The sequence below is a fragment of the Parasteatoda tepidariorum genome, chromosome 10 (assembly GCF_982258835.1).
Source record: "Parasteatoda tepidariorum strain Cologne lab strain chromosome 10, Ptep-v5.0, whole genome shotgun sequence".
In the NCBI taxonomy this organism is placed as follows: domain Eukaryota; kingdom Metazoa; phylum Arthropoda; class Arachnida; order Araneae; family Theridiidae; genus Parasteatoda; species Parasteatoda tepidariorum.
This window is the reverse complement of record NC_141764.1, coordinates 31,294,742-31,312,354: the sequence shown is the minus strand read 5'-3', so window position 1 is coordinate 31,312,354 and position 17,613 is coordinate 31,294,742. Positions and strand designations below refer to the sequence as shown.

Here is a 17,613-nt window from a genome sequence, read left to right as displayed (position 1 = left end):
ATTCATTCTCTGTTTCTCTCTCGGCTACTGCGATTTTTCTAATTTTGTTTTTCACTTTTATTTTCCATTTTTTCTTAAGATACTTTACTGGGTTTTTTTCAGGTTATTTTTGTTTTCCTTATTCACGTCTGGCGAATCTTGATAATGGGCCCCTATTTTTGAGCGCATGAATTGTTTGTTTCAAACAATGAATGAACACGGTAATAAAAGTTTACAGTTTTCGAGAGGTAAGAAATAAGCGCCCATTCTCTAGACTTGACAGACAGGAATGACTTCGTGACGTGAACACTTAGTAATACAGTATATTAAAGTGAAATACTGTACGCGGTATCAAAATAAGTTATAGGTAAGAAAATGGTTATAGCTTTTAGATTGAAAAAAAAAATTTTAGTCAGAAAACTATCAAAAAAATCAATGCAATAATTTTTTCTACTGCTTATCTTGAAAAAGAATTTTTTCTAAGGATGTCAAGCAATTAGGTCTGCAATTGAAATTTAAAAAATTGAATGAGACTGTCACTCTCGGAAGTTAAGTAGTTACAAGATCAACTACATTTACTGTTTGCATTTCTTTCCGGAATATTCATTATTGATGAATCTATACATTCATAAAATTCAACCAAGTTGTTAAAAAAATTTAATTCAAAGAAGAGAAATGAAAATCCTCGAAAAACCTCGTCAATCAATGCGAAAACTTATATTTTTATTAAGTTCTCTTATGACATTGTACTTAGAGTATTTTACGCAAATATGAAATAGGGTCGAAGAGGAATTCTTTGTTTCTGGAAAGTCATTCTTTGATGGTTATGTGGTATTTTTCAGACAGATGGACCTGTAATTAATTACCTTTTAATTTTTCTAAAATACTGTTTTTTCTGAAATAATATTTCTGAAATAATAATTATAATTTTATATTTTTGTACTTGAACATATATTCAAGGCATATGCCTGACTGATATATATGTTATGTAGAAAAACCATTTAAACTTCCTTAAACCTTGAAGATGAAATTTTTTTTTAAAGCAATTAATAAAAGACACGTGATAATGAAACTAACTCATATGTAATGTAAATTTTTTTTGTACAACTTTCTTCGTTTATTTTATTTATTTTTCAAAACTAAAATTTTAAGGAATCTTTTAATTTAAATATATATTTACATTTAAACAGTGTAGCCTAATACAGTTTCTATAATACTATAATTATATATATATATATATATATATATATATATATATATATATATATATATATATATATATATATATATATATATATATATATATATATATATATATATATATATATATATACACAGTAGAGTCCGGATTATCCGAGCCCCGGTTATCCGACTTTCCGCTTTAACCGAGCTATCAAATATTTCAAGGATTTTTTTGTTCTAGTTTATTTTTAAAAAAATCGCTGAAAAATAAATCTGAATTTTATCTTCCAAACACTCAGAAAAACAAAATCCAACAACTTGGTCTGATGAAATTATCGTTAATATCGTCGATAATGAATCTAGCGAAGATGATGAAGACAGTGATTATCAAAATCAACATATAAAAATCTCTCATACAGATGGACTAAAAGCTATCGAATGTACTATTGAATGTATTTAATTTTATTTTATAACCGTCGTTGAACAGCCGACCCAATTTCATGGGTTTACAACTACTTACGTTCAACTCCGTAGTCTTGTAATTTTGAACCAATCCAGAAGACAAGGAAACTCCTGGATCAGTACCCCCAGAGGTATTGATTTGTTGTGGGAGCATGGAGGACTTTGAGACTCGACAGATTTAACGTGCATCAGTCACCATTTACTACACGGGGAGTCTTCGGCCGGCGAGGATCGAACCCACGACCTCTTGGATATGGGCCCAGCGCCCTACCGACCAGGCTATCCCGGCCCTTATTGAATGTATTGTAATTTGTTTTTAGAACAACAAAAAGAGGCGACACCAGCCTTCCTGTTATCCCTAAAAAAGGCGAAACATTACTACAGAAAAGCGCCAAAGTTACGTAAAACTAAAAACGATTAAGGACTTTTTTTAAGTAAAAACTATTTAATTCTCGTAAAGTATGCTTTTTAAATGTTTTTAAGTAAGCTTTTTAATTATAATATGAATAGTATGTGGTATACTCGTATACATTTTGTATTTCTTAAATATATTACATTTATACCTTCTCTTTTTCTTTCCGTTTTTATACTCTTCGCTTTAACCGAGTTTTTCAGTTTTCCGAGTTTGTTGCGGTCCCCATTAACTCGGATAATCGGGACTCTACTGTATATATATATATATATATATATATATATATATATATATATATATATATATATATATATATATATATATATATATATATATATATATATATATATATATATATATATATATATATATATATATATATTACGCTTTGAAAGCATAAACATTGTAGATTCGTAGTGTGGCCGGTGCTTATCGAGAAAGATACAGGAACATGTAGAAATAATATTATTTTATTAAAGTAAAGGCCGGAGCCCCAAAAATGAGAACTTTACATGCTGGTGGATAGATAGAAAAGAGCACATTTGACCTTGGAACGAGAAAGGTTCACGATGTTAAATCTTTGCACCACAGCCAGCTGTTAGCCTTGGCCGTCTGAGCAGTTTATTCCATACCAATGCATCACATGCGCTAATTTACTGCACTAATTTACTCCTATACAACTTAGCCACTTCTATGTTATGTTTTCTAAATTTGTTGCACTAAATTAAACTAATTCCACGCTTTAATATACTAGTAAAATAAAGTATTTTCAATATAGCAACTATTTTTAAATAAAAAGAAGATAAACAAGTACTTAATGATTATATTAAATATACCTTAATTTATTTCTAAATAGTACGTAATTTGCATTCATTTTATGTATAGTAACAGAATTATACAATTTTATTAAAAATTAACACTAAAACTACTATACACTATTTTATATTTAAATACTAGAAATATTTCATAGAATTTAATTATTCATCAAACATATAATAATATACAAATAATTTGTTTTTTAAGCATTCCTATGTAATTTTAAAAACACAACTTCTTATGTACCATATTTTTTATTTAAATATATATATTTAAAGGAAACATTTTAGAACAAGATAAATATTGGGTTTTAGTAATCAAGAGGTAAATATATACAAAATCTTCAGAATATACAGAAATGATATCGACATTTAAAGAGAACTAAAACAAAACCGAAAGTTTACTAACTGTTCCTTGGCGCTAAAGTATCTCGCCAAGGAAGCCAACAAAGCTTTGCAGCTATTTCAGCTAAAAATAGAGTATATATTGAAATATACTTAAACATTATAAGTTTAAAGTTTAAGAAACAATAAAAACTTATGTTAAATGCAAAAAAGTGAGCAAAAACTAGTGTAATTGATTATTAAAGCAAATAAAACATGATTATCAGAGCATGACTGAGTATCGAAAAATTTTGAAATCAATTTTAAAATAGAAAAAGTTAAAAAAAATGTCGCCCTTTCTTGTAAAAAGTTATCGGAAAGTCCCTAGAAAACTTCTCCGTGCTGCAAAATGCTCAGGGCTTTTGTACCATTCTTATTTCTGAATTAAAAAGACAGACAGTTAATTGCATCAGACGATCGCAATGCTAAACGAATGGACGGGAATCGAAGCGTTCTCAGTGAATGGCAAGTTTGGGCTACAGTCACGTGACTTTATCTTGTTCACGGGTCGGGTCGGGGGTTATTCTACTCTCTCTACCCAGTATTTCAACTCTATGGTAGGGACCGAGGGTGTGCGGTATTGGTTCTCATTAAACTGTTCTACCGTAAAGTGCTCGACTTCGCGTGCAGGTCGTCGAGCTACCGAAGCGGGGGTGAAATCCCATCTGCAGAGGATCAAAATTGTGATGGCATGTCTTCGGATCATACTCAGGGATGTTTCCCAGACCGTCGCCTGTAGCCCATTGTGCAGCTCTAATGTGACGCAAATGAACTATAATAGAACTATAATAACTGAAATAATAATAACAAAAAATAGTGCTTTAAAAGCGTTTTTTTTTCTAAAATTTATTTAGCACTTTGTTTTAAACATACAAATAATTTTTAACGTTTCATTTAGAAATTGAACATTACGATCGAACTTACTAATTATGTAATTATTTATGCATAATAGTACAAGAAAATATTAATTTGTAAAAAACCCTTTAAAAAAAGTTTTTCACGCGTATTATGAATTTCTAAACAAACATTACGATAAATATTTTAAGTAAGATTTGTACATTGTAGTCAATTTATTTAATATCTTTCTTAAGCAAAACATATATATCTTCAAATTTATAAATTGATTTAAATGAATCTGAGTATGAGGTTTTGATAGAAATATGACTTTCTGTGCCTTACAAGTAAATGAAATTCAAAAATACTATATCGTGATACATCGCTATATCGCGATGCAAAACTGACGATGCATCACGATACATAATTTCTAATATCGACCAGTCCTAGTTGATATTATAATTTTATCCGATATAACAATACGTTTTATAGCTCTTTTATTTTCATTTAAGTTGTTATTGCTTGGTAATTATTAAATATATTATTCCACATCAATTTATACTTATGTATATAAAATATTGTATCAATTATTCAAGGAACTTAATGGAATTTTTTTTAAAAAAAAAGCAGATGTATAACATTATTTTATCAGAAACATGATTTTATAAAATTCAACATTCGTTAAATATAATGTTTTATTCGAACCTCTTTGCTAAATTTCGAGTAAATTTTCAGATGACTTAAGAAGAAGCATCGTTTTTCATAATTAAAAAGAAAATTAACATTCGGCTCTCAGCGGAAAAAATATGAATGAAATTTTACGCTACGCATGCGTAAGTCAAGTTCCTCGTACGTTAACCACATTTAAATATCAATCTTCCTTTTTAAATATTTCTACATTGTCGCCAAATCATTTTTTAAAAAGTAATTAATTTTAATTTATCTCGGCTTCTACTAAATTAAGACAGTTTAAACTCTGATTTTGCTATCGAAAAATACGCGGGGTTATATTGTATATAAAAAAAAAATTGTACTTCATAATTCAAAATTTTTTTATCCTCAATTAAATTAATTAATAAATAATTATTAAAAATTAGTGTTTGAGTTAAATTATCTTTCGGTAGATAGGTTTCATTAGTGAGTGCAATTTTTTTTTTTACATAAATTGCTCCCTTAATTATTAAGATATGACTAAAAACACAAGAAGGGAAATTAACATTAAGGGGACCAAAATTTCATCCACTCTCCAGACCTAACTATTAGGGTCACAATTTCCAGATCGTAGCTACCCCCTATATTTTACAGGTCAAGAATCCAAATATGTAAAAAAAAATTATGTTTATTCATGTTTGAGGTTACCACTAGAAACCATTAAGATTGAAACCTAGTACGGGAAAATCCGACCACTAAAAAGAAAGTTATTCAGGTATTTTTTTTTCTTTTTCTGCGCACTATGCAGTGTGTAAAAAAGATGGTAAAACGAATCACACTGAATAACTTATTAATAGTTCAAGGAAATGAACTCAAAAGGGCTATATTTATAGTGACGAAATCAGACACTAAAACGCATTTTCTTTGAATTTCTAACAAGAATTATGTACTTCGGATCACAAATGCGCATAGTTCATTGTCTTCAACGTCTTTTTTTCTAAATTATTAAACTGTATTAATAACATTTAGTATAACTAAATACGATTAATAAGAGTTCTTAATGCGTATCACTTTTTATGTAATGTCCATAACTAAAATCTTTCATCATACTGCAAGTTCAAACAAAATATAGAGTCAATGATACCGTATATCTTACGTATATCAATATGCGACTTCTCAAATTTTATGCTAACCACCTACAATTACCAGTTGATTGAACTACACGAAATTACCACTGCGTGATACTCCAAAGAAGAAGTTAATAATTTGTAATCCAAAATGTAATCAAAAACGAATTTTTGAAAAATATCTTAAGTTAAAAAAAGTATACAAATTTGCGTTTAAAAGCAAAAAATTGCTAAATTGCATTTGACTTAGCCTAAGTATTGTAAACAATATTTCATTTCGCCTTAACTAGTAACATGCATATTAAATATATGACTTAGGTTGGTTATAAATTACGTATGCATTACGTTCTTTCTTTTTATTCAAATCTTTAATTCAAAACTAAATTTAAAAATTGTGTTTTACAGATGGAGTCCGCAAAGAAAAGAGATCTGGAAGCTGGACACTCAAAACTTCTAAAACAGAATCAACTGAAATCAACTTCATAAACAATTTTTCTGAGCCTCCTTCCCTGCAGCATATAGCAGTAGTGTCGATTGCAATTGGGCTATGGACGGAGCCTGATATAAGGAATGAAATGACATCTTCTTTCTTATATTCACCCTCAAACTATGTCATAGTCATGGATGAGTTGGAGAAAAGAATATTAAACAAATTGTCCAATAGCTCTTTGCCCTCATCGCTGAAGACGGAAATCTCATACGTTATTCGACCTCTATCGTGGCAGTTGTGGAAAGTGTTTAGTAGTTTCTATAGCTGGACAAGATATCAAAGAAAACTCTGTGAGTATTACATGAAGCGTGGTACAATTTATTGGACAGTTGAGGGGACAGTTGACATAGTGAAATCCTTTAAGGAACTATTCGATATTGGAAGCTTAGGAAGCTTAAATATTTGTCATTTGTATGAGATAGCCTGCTCTCATTGTTTCGAGGAATATGCTTCAGTTTTGTGGGAGAAAATTCATGAACTAGACAGAAACAGCTTTAGAAGGCACTGGAATGGTTTGATAAGATATTGGACATGTGTATTCGACGATAATTTAGAGAGTTTTCTAACTAGAGTGGTGGATTATGAAATATACGATAATAAGGCTAGTATTGATGTAAATATGATTACATGCTCGATTCGAATTGGTAACATAGTTGGCCTAAAGTATTTTTGGAAAAAATTGTCGGAGCAGGAGAAAAACGATCATTTGAGTAAGTGGCTTTTGCAAGCTACTCAACGTGTGACTTGTGTACCTTATGATAATTCTTCAAAAGCCTTAGATGTTTTATGTTTTTTATTATCTCTTGTCAATCGTTTAACTGAAATGACCGAATTTTTTCGGAATCATTCTGATGTATTAAAAGTTTTGTTCGAAAGTTGGCCATATCGAAGAATATTCTTGTCCACTATTTTTGAACTATTAGATAATCTGCAAGAAGACATTTATGCATGTATAATGGAGAATATTAGTTCTAAGATGAGATCCCGGGGAAATGAAATGATGATTTTTGAAGAAATATGGAGTGCCAGTCCCTTAAGACTAAGACGATCCTTTCTGAAAAATAAATGTCTTTGCGAAGTGTTGTTGCGTTTGGTGCAATTAGAAAATATAAGCATGGCTGATAGGATATTAAACCATGGTTCCAAAGAAGAGATTAAACAATTTATCTGCTTTATGGTTGGTCGGAGAGAATTTAAGCGTGCTATTTGTTCAATCAATCTCAATTCGCTTCACGTGTTATTATCAAAATCTACCTTGCCAGCAGAATGTTATCCCTATAAAATCAATCTTATGGAGCAAAGAGAGAACGATCGACTGATAATATCGTGGCTTTTTGAATTTAGAAATTGGCATATTTGTATTGAGTGGATATGTGATGGTAACATCCAAGCAGTTGAGTCCTTCTTGAGATGGGTTTATCAATCTGTGGGAATTGAAACATTTAAGAAAGCTATTTCGTCTCCGGATGTTATCTATTTAACATTAATATTTTTGCCCAACCATGAGCGCGTGGACCAGTTCTTGAATTGGTATTTCCAGACGGAAGAGGAAATTCAACTATTTAAGGCAGACTTTTTGCGAAAATGGGATAGTTATTATTTCAAGCGATTCATAGACATGCCGTTCATTGTAGACGATGTGTTACAAAAATTTATAAACTACAACTTGTCTTCTCTTGAAAATGTTGCAGAATTTCGACTTATTTGTCGTAGTTGTATAGAATATGCACTGAGTAAAGGTTTTCTTGAAAGTGCCACCTTACTTTTGGATGCATCTTTTGATAATATCAATGAAGTGAAGCTATACAAAAATGAACTTATACTATCTGAGAAAGGAATTAAGAATAATCTAATTTTTAAGCAATTACTAACTGATGCTGACTGGAATCACGTGAAAGAAATCGTAATGTGGTCGTCACCTCTATCCCTAAATACAGTCACAGAATTAAAGTCACTAATTCTGGAGCAAAAGACTAGCCACTCTTTCCAAGATGAGTTGAATCCACAGATTTCAGCTCTCCTTGATTTACTGGAGAATGTTGTTGAAAAAGATACTACATGATAGTTGTACATATTTTTGCGATCAAAAATGAATTTAAATAAAATCATATTCTCTGTCAAAAGACAAATCATGTGCACTGCGCAATCACTGTCAAACGATAAATTGGCTTATAATAAATATGTAACTCCAGTAACTCCAATTTTTAGTGTTAGTTGTTTAATGTTAATGAAACAATATCCGCTATATATTATTAGCCACAACTTAAATAATTAATTTAAGTGTAACAACTTTATTTTTTTATATTCGTTATACCCGAAGAAAAACCAGCAATTTTACGTGATTTACTTTTCATCCCTTTTTCCAAAAGAACAATTACTAGGTAGATATATGTATATACACAGTCCCCGGCCAAATTATTAGTCGCACTAAAAGATTCTATGTAAAATCTTAATTATATACCGTCAGATGGGGTGACTTTGTGCTTGAATTTTCAGTTTTCCAACTTTGACCTAATAAAAAAACAGATAAAAGATTTTGAATTGTGCAGCATCTGATCTAAAATTTGTTGTTAGCCATCTGGGAAGCAATTGCACGTAGTTAAGACCTGATTTGAAATGTTATTATTGTAACCAATCAATTAGTCGAATGCAAAAAGTTAACCTGGGATGGGGTGGCTTTGTGCAATGCAATAAAATAATGACTTAGTTCAGTTATTTTCATTCACTTTGACTTAAAATCGTTTAATAAAATTTTTTTAACATTGTTAATGTGCAATACAAGTATATTACATATAAATATGTATTACAAATCTACTTAAGATGAACATAAAAACTTTAATTTTTAGATTTTGTAACAATTTAGATTTCGTTCTATTAATTAAATCTTAGGTAACTCTTTTTATGATTTTCAGGTACAATCAAACATTTGATATGAATTGACATGAATGAATTCCCTCATTTAACACCCCCAAATTGTCTCTAACTCTGCAACTCGGAATGATCCTCTCTTATTAACAGTCTCTTATTTTAGATTTTGCTTTATTAATTAAATCATCGGTAACTTTTTTTGTGATTTTCAGGTGCAATCAAACATTTGATATGAATAGACAGGGTTAGTCCTACGTCATCAACGACGTCACAAGCTCTCCTCGTTCCAAACAAAGTTTTGAACGGAGCAAACAATATGGCGTTTCTCATGTAGTTAAAAGTGGGTCAACTAAAGCTTTGAATATATTAATATAGAGTCGAATTTAACCACTGACATGGCAAGAAAAAGTGTTGCATATATTAATATTACGTTAATCTCTTTTTATGATATTAATTGGAATAGCTTATTAATTGCAAATGATTATGAAAACTTTTTGTATATATGATTGAGAGAATTTGTATTTAATATTTACCATATAAATTGTATTTATAATCTGAATTCGGAAATTTGTGAATTTTATTATTTGGAATAAGTTATTTCTAATTTATGTTTAATTTTTCTTAAAATATGTATATTATATTAAATCAATTTTTTTTATAATATTGAGACAACTTATTAATTGTAAATAATTATGAGAATTTTAAAACAAATTAAAAAGTTATGTAAGAAGCATGAATAAAGTCAGATAAATTAGTGAAAATTATAAAGCATTTTAGATGCACGTTTTTAAAATAGCTCAAATTAATTGGTAAATTTACTAAAATGATAGGAAGTAAAAAAAAAAAATTATATAAACAAAAGAGTTGACAGGTCTTAAAGCATATTTACAACCAAATTATGAAATAAATATGGATGACTTGAATGTTACGTTCACTGCAACAAATAGAATATTACTATGAAGGTAATTTTAAAAAATTTGATTTAGACTGTCAAATGCAAATTTTATTCTATAAAAAGTGATAACAGTAACATTTGCCAAAATAAAAGCTGTATAACTAAATATGCATACATACATTAAAGAATTAAGTTTCTAAATTAAAAAAATTCTTAAAAATTTGAATTATATTTATTTGAAATGCATGCGAAATTAATATTATTAAATAAGTAAAATTTAAACATCTATGTGAATACATAGATTAATAAATATGAATGTTAAATAAAAGTTTATGTATGGGATAAGTATGTTTTAAAGAATTCTAAAAAAATTCATATTGCACTTTCTTATCGAATAAAATAGGAATCTGAGATTTTAAGATAAATTCATATATAACGCCTAAAAAAAATTGTTCCTCTCATATTTTAAAATGAAAATTAGAAATTTAAAATTCTAAAATAATTCAGCTATTCTATATATTAAAATTTTGGAAACTAAACATAATATTGACCCTTTTAACATACCACTACACTGTACTATGATAACACTACAAATTAATATAGCACTACACTACTAACGTTAAGAAATAATCTAATATTATTATTAGATAATAGATACCTTATTATCTAATAATAAGGTAACCTAATTTTCTCAAATTAAAACTATAATTAAAAACTAATTAATGATTATGTTGACAAATATAAACAAGATAAAATCTCAAGTCAAAATAAATCTGAGTTTAAACTAAAACTCTGTGCAGATTTAAAATTAAATAAGTTAGTTACATAATTTATTCCTATTTAGTAGTTAAAAACTGAAGCTTATGAGAATTAGCATCAATAATCAGAAAATCTTAAGCAAACAAAGTTTACAATAACTACAAATTTTATCATCAGACATAATTAAATAAACAGACATAATTAAATAAACAGACATAATTAAATAAACAGACATATTAGTATTGATAAATACAATCTAATTATATATTGAAAATTAATTACAAAACGTTTTAAAACAATGCATGCCTATCCATAACTAAAGAAAAAAATTAGATGTAGGTCAAGAATATGTAACAAATTCTAAATAAAATAAGACATTATTTTAAACATGAAACAAGAGTTAAAATATTGACGCTTAGATTTTTATACATCAAAATTAAAGATAACTTGACCATTTTGAAACTTTTTTTATAGCATTTAATGCGCTTAACTCGTAAAATCTACTGATACTCCGTATAAAGAAAACTACTTAAATTAGGAATAAGTCCCTTAGAAGCGCTATATAAATTTATTTATTTCAATAATAAACTAAAAATCTTGCCGTCTTAAATTCACATAGGAAATGCCATTGAAATGGTTCGTTCGAAAAATTGTTTGGAAGGAGGCGGGGTTTGACGTCATAAAATACGTCATCACTGTCCCTGTCTATTGACATGAATGAACAGTTGAATGAATTCCCTCATTTAACGCCCCCAAATTGTCTCCAACTCTGCAACTCGGAATAATCCTCTCTTATTAACAGTCTCTTAATAAATGTCTTAAACAATTAACAGATGGAAATTGAAATGAAAAATAACGATATGAAAATGAAAAATAATATTCATCGTGAGATTTTGAATGCTTTGCATGAATTTTGTTCGAAATCATGCTTCGGTGAATTCCAAACTTTTTTAACTCTTTAGCAACGGATAAACCATTCTTTACTTCTGCCAAACATTTTTCTAACGCTTCTTTGGTGTAGTAATTACAACAATTTATTGCTCCAGGCATTCTTTTATATGTCCTTGGCATGTTTTTCTCTGAAAAAAAAATTGCACAAAGTCACCCCAGGGTGCAATTTTTTACTAATTATTAAATAACTAACATTATAATAATTAAAAACAAAAGATTATGCATGATTTGTTATCTCAATTACTAAGTCTCAAAGTATAGCCTACCTTCCTGGCCAGAATAACTAGAATTTCTCCAACCGCACAGACTTTCTAGGCTCCGATTTTGAAACTGTTTGTAACTTGGGCTCACAATTTTCCAAGAACGATGATGTTTACATTGCCAGTTCTTGGTAATCCATTAGTTCGTTACGTTGACAACTCAAATCAGTTGATACCGAGTTTCAAAAAATACCCCGAGATGGCACTATGCAAAAATTGAAAAAATGACAGTTTGCACAATGTCACCCCTCGTTGCACAAAGTAAACCCATCTGACGATGCGGCTTTATTGTTGTCACATGACAGAAACCGGTTTGCACTTGTTTACGTTCGTGTATCAATTTGTTAAACTAGACGATTCGACGATCCGATAAATTAGATGGTATATAATATAAATATAGACTACTTATTATATCAGGTATTATATTAGTACAATATAATAATTAGGCAAAATTATTCGATACACTGTTGTTTTTTAATAAATACATGTTTTGCACGTGTTTATATGCTGTACTTTTATATTTAAACATGCATGTAATGGGTTTTTATTAAGGAGGCCTTTTATATACTTCCTATTTGCATTTATTTTTAACGTATTGCATTTCAATGTTAACCAATTGATACACGAAAGGAAACAAGTGCAGGACGGTTAGATCTGCGTAAAAACAATAAAGTTGTATAGTATCATCTGATAATTAAGATTTTACTAGCTGTGTCTAATAATCTGGCGAGGGACTGTATATGGGCAAATCTCTAGAACCTTTAACCTATGGTGTCTTCAAACTTTTCTTATAAATATATAACATAATAAGGAAAAATTAGTTCTAATAAAATTACAGGAGTAACTACGCATTACTAACTTTAAGATACGTACAGTTTTGATCGCGAGTGACTTGCTTTTGGCTTTCATTTCTTACTTCAATCCTACATTTGACAACTTTTCATGAGTGTCGCTTAGAGTGTTTATCAAACTTTTTATTTTTTTTTTCAATAAGTATTCTGTTTAAAAAAAACTCAAAATCACTAAAAACATAATTTAGTAGCTCAGCTGTACTATCATATTTTCTTGAATGATATTTTTCGTGAATATTGACGTTTACAAACACTTAAAGTTTGTCGCGAAATTTTGGCACGTCAAACCGTAACCATCGAAAATTGAAAAAATGGTATACAATCCAATTCTGCGAGTTTTGTGTTAGTGATATTCCAAAAGCTTATTAAAAGTAGAACAAACTTGTATCATTATTATAGATAAATATTTTTATTTGCAGTAATTATAAATCAATCGAATTTATCACAAACTGTCATTCGGTGAGGTAGCTGTTGTTGTTGTTGTTGTTAATTTACGTCGCACTAGAGCTGCACAATGGGCTATTGGCGACGGTCTGGGAAACATCCCGGAGGATGATCCGAAGACATGCCATCACAATTTTGATCCTCTGCGAAGGGGATGGCACCCCCGCTTCGGTAGCCCGACGATCGGTGAGGTAGCAGTAACGATGTCAAGACCGTAACCTGACGCAGATCTAAAAAGTAAATGTTAAAATCAATCAAAATTTTGATCACACGTTTGTCATTGCCCAATTTATTTTTTGTGTTGTGTGCATCGCATTGTGTTGCATCTGAGTAAAGTTTTCGATCTATTCCCTATGTTGTCCAGACCGTAACCTGTCAAACCGTAACCTCAGGATTAATTAATTGAATTTAACATATCAGAACTTAGTTTTTTCCCTATGTTTTATTAATTGAAAATATTTTTTGACTGAAAATAATTAAAGTAAGCCTTTTTATACATTTTATAGCAATTTAACTTAATATTAAAAGTTTTCAATTCATTTATGATACTAATAATTTTTGATGAAAAATAAAGGGTAAATAAGGAAAATTCAAAAATTTTAATTTTTTGTTATGTAAAATAAGGGCATCAAAATTTTCGATGTTCACGATTATTTTCTGATATTTCATACATTTTCAAACAATTCTGGAGGTGTAAAAATAGTGTGCCTATTATTTTCGTTTTATTCCTTTTTATTATGAAAAGTTAAAGGTTCTACAGATTTGCCCATATATACATACATATTATCTTTAATAATAATAACTATATATATAGATAGATATAGGCTACGCTCTTTAGTACAATGCTCCTCTCCATAATACTACAAACCTACAATTATAACGACCGATCCATGAAGTCCCATTTTTTCTTCCAAATACAAATCGAATTATTTTAACGGCCGTTAGACCGCCTAAACTTAACCACACATTACAAAATAACGACCGAATTTCATTTTTTTCCCTGTTCCCAGGAAATCTCTAAAAAAAAAAAAGGTGCTTAGCATTTTCGCATGTTGACAACTAACATTATTTTTGGGAGAGTTAGTCCACGGGTAAAAAAAGCGCGGAGGAAATTAATCAAACTACTATTACTTCTGGCGTTACCATTCAATAGACGTGAAACATCATGAATTCAATAGGAATGTGGGAATAGTGACTAAACTACCTATTACTTACGTAGTATTAGAACTATTATTACTTAGGCAGTATAGAGTTTATTTATGGGTATAAAAAAATGTGAATCGTTGAATATTTCCTATTATTACGAATTGGAAGTGTATATTGCATACTCTTGTTGCAAACACCTCGGACTTTCCTGCATGCATTCGTGACTTTCGCAAATTTCTTTTTAAAGGGTTCGATAAATTCATCGAATTTGAGACTCTAATTTTAAAATTGCATTTTTTCTCTTAGTAAAGTAGTTTATTTCAGAGATAACAATTTTTAATTAGTAAAATAATATAATCGAAAAAAATTAATACACATGGAATAAGAATCTGTTACAAAATACCGTGATTGTAATTATTCAAAATCTTTCATTTTTTTTTGAAAGATTAATTAAATTATCAGTCAGCACTAGTTAAGTAAACTACCTATTTCTTACGTAGCATTCTATTATTACTTAGGCAGTATAGAGTTTATTTATGGGTATAAAAAAATGTGAATTGTTGAATATTTTCCATTATTACGAATTGGAAATGCATATTGCAGACTCTTGTTGCAAACACCTCGGACTTTCCTGCATGCATTCGTGACTTTCGCAAATTTCTTTTTAAAGGGTTCAATAAATTCGTCGAATCTGAGACTCTAATTTAAAAATTGCACTTTTTCTCTTAGTAAGGTAGTTTGTTTCAGAGATAACAATTTTTAATTAGTAAAATAATATAATCGAAACAAATTAATACACATGGAATAAGAATCTGTTACAAAATACCGTGATTGTAATTATTCAAAATCTTACATTTTTTTAGAAAGATTAATTAAATTATCAGTCAGCACTAGTTAAGTAGCTTGTTTAAGAATTGCCTGTTAAAATGTATTAGTATAGTTATTATTAATTATATAATAATAATTATACTAATATGCACTCTAGGAAAAATAATTTGCAAATTAATTTTAATTTAATTAAAATTTAATTTTAAAAGCTAAAAAATTAATTGTAATTAAATAAAAAATTAATTTTGATTGTTTACAAATTAATTCAATTGATTTAAATTAATTAAATTTTTTTTTTTTAAATTAATTAAAAATATTTTTAAATTGGGATAAAAATTTATTACAAGATTTTTTATATAGTTTTCATAGAATTGAAAACTAAAAAATTCTTAGATTTTATTTATCCGAAAATACCCAACCTATTTCATAAATAGTAATAATTAAATTGCGTGTTAAAATAGCGTTCTTTAAAGATATTAAAATTTCCTCTTAGTATATCAAAATTCGAATAATAAATTTAAAATTATTCAGGTTAACTCTTTGTTCCTCCTAGTAATGGCTAATCAATCCTTGTTAAATAAATGCGGATTGGATTACCTTTTCTTTTAGTGCAAATATTAATTTTCTGAATTTAAATGAAAAAGTTTACTCATTAAATCATAAAAAATAATTATAAGTTTTAAAAGCATCATATTAATGAATAACTATAAATTGAAATGTGTATCTAAATTTATAGATGGCAGCACTATAAGTTGCCGCCCATATTTCGTAGCGAAATGAGAAAGAGTGGATTAACCTTATCTATAAGTTGAAATATATATCTAATTATATAGATGGCAGCACTATATGTTGCTGCTTTTGTAATCTTAATGAAGAGAGAAAGGAAAAGACATTTTTTAAAATCATCTAAATCTTTACATATAATCTCCACAAACACATTTAATTTATACATATTTTTTTCTCAATATCTTTTTATATCTGAAATAAAGAATAGCTAAAAAAAATTATTTTTCATCAATTTATATTCATAATGTAAAATCTCACCATCTTATAAATTTCATAAAACTGATGTATAGTAGCAGAAGCTTGACAGTCGGATTAATAGGAATTAAGAAACTGATTTTACAAGATCAATGTTAAGCAATAAGAATAATATTTATGTATTTTAAAAATTTGTTTTTGACAATTTTTGTGAGAAAAATTAAATAATAAACACTTAATTATTCTTCAGATGGCATAAAAAGTATTTAAATATTTTAGCCGCTTTCGTCTCCCTCTCAACGAAACATAAGATTATAACAATTTATAAAATGGTCCATCCAACATTATGCTCCATTGAAATAAGGAATGCAGTAATTTAGCGAATCGTGAATTAAAACGTCAAAAAATAACTGATATTATACTAATTCATTAATTTGTTTAATTTCTCTCTCACTAATTTTTCTACTTTCTTTATTCACTCGTTATAATAAAGATCATTTATGAAATCATCACTATCCTGATGACTTTTCTTATTCATCCACTAAGAGGTATTTTCTTTTCCTTTCTTTCTTTCTTTCTTCGCATACTTTTGAAATAAATTCAGAGATCAGATGATCTAGAACTTTTCCTCTAAAATAATTGTGGTGATTGAAAAATATCATAAAACTAAAAATAATTAGGAAAGCTATTTATAAGAAGGTACTAAGTGACATTTAATATATATATATATATATATATATATATATATATATATATATATATATATATATATATATATATATATATATATATATATATATATATATATATATATATATATATATATATATATATATATATATATATATATATATATATATATATATATATATATATATATATATATATATATATATATATATATATATATATATATATATATATATATATATATATATATATATATATATATATATATATATATATTTTTATACATATCTTGTTACGGCTTTTTTTTTCTTCTTTGTTTTACTGCTTTTTGTGACGCATTTTCATATGACATAAACAATGAGGAATAAAAAATGGTAAAGTATCTATTCATTAAAACTCGCTTCTTAACAATAACTTTAGAAACAAAATGTTTCATTAAAAATTCAATATTTTACTTCCTTATAAAGAATGTAGTCGATTTAAAATAATTTATTTCCCTTTACAAATGACTTCAAAGGCAAATTTATTTCTTTTCAATTAGCCAGTGACAAGCCTAAGAGAAACATGAAAAGTGAAAAAAATTATTGCGCTTAATTATGCATGA

The 17,613-nt window shown here is 28.2% G+C and overlaps 1 protein-coding gene across 2 annotated transcripts in view; it reads left to right on the top strand.

Annotated features, from left to right (window-relative positions):
* The window catches only part of LOC147802484 (uncharacterized), a 33,132-nt gene extending 24,595 nt beyond the window's left edge, over window positions 1–8,537 (top strand). For both annotated transcript variants that reach the window (XM_087153605.1, XM_087153604.1), the window contains exon 2: window positions 6,252–8,537. In XM_087153605.1, the coding sequence (XP_087009731.1) occupies window positions 6,252–8,398 (2,147 nt within the window). In that variant the 3' untranslated portion in view covers window positions 8,399–8,537. The remainder of the gene's footprint in view (window positions 1–6,251) is intronic.
* The last annotated feature ends 9,076 nt before the right edge of the window (window positions 8,538–17,613 follow it).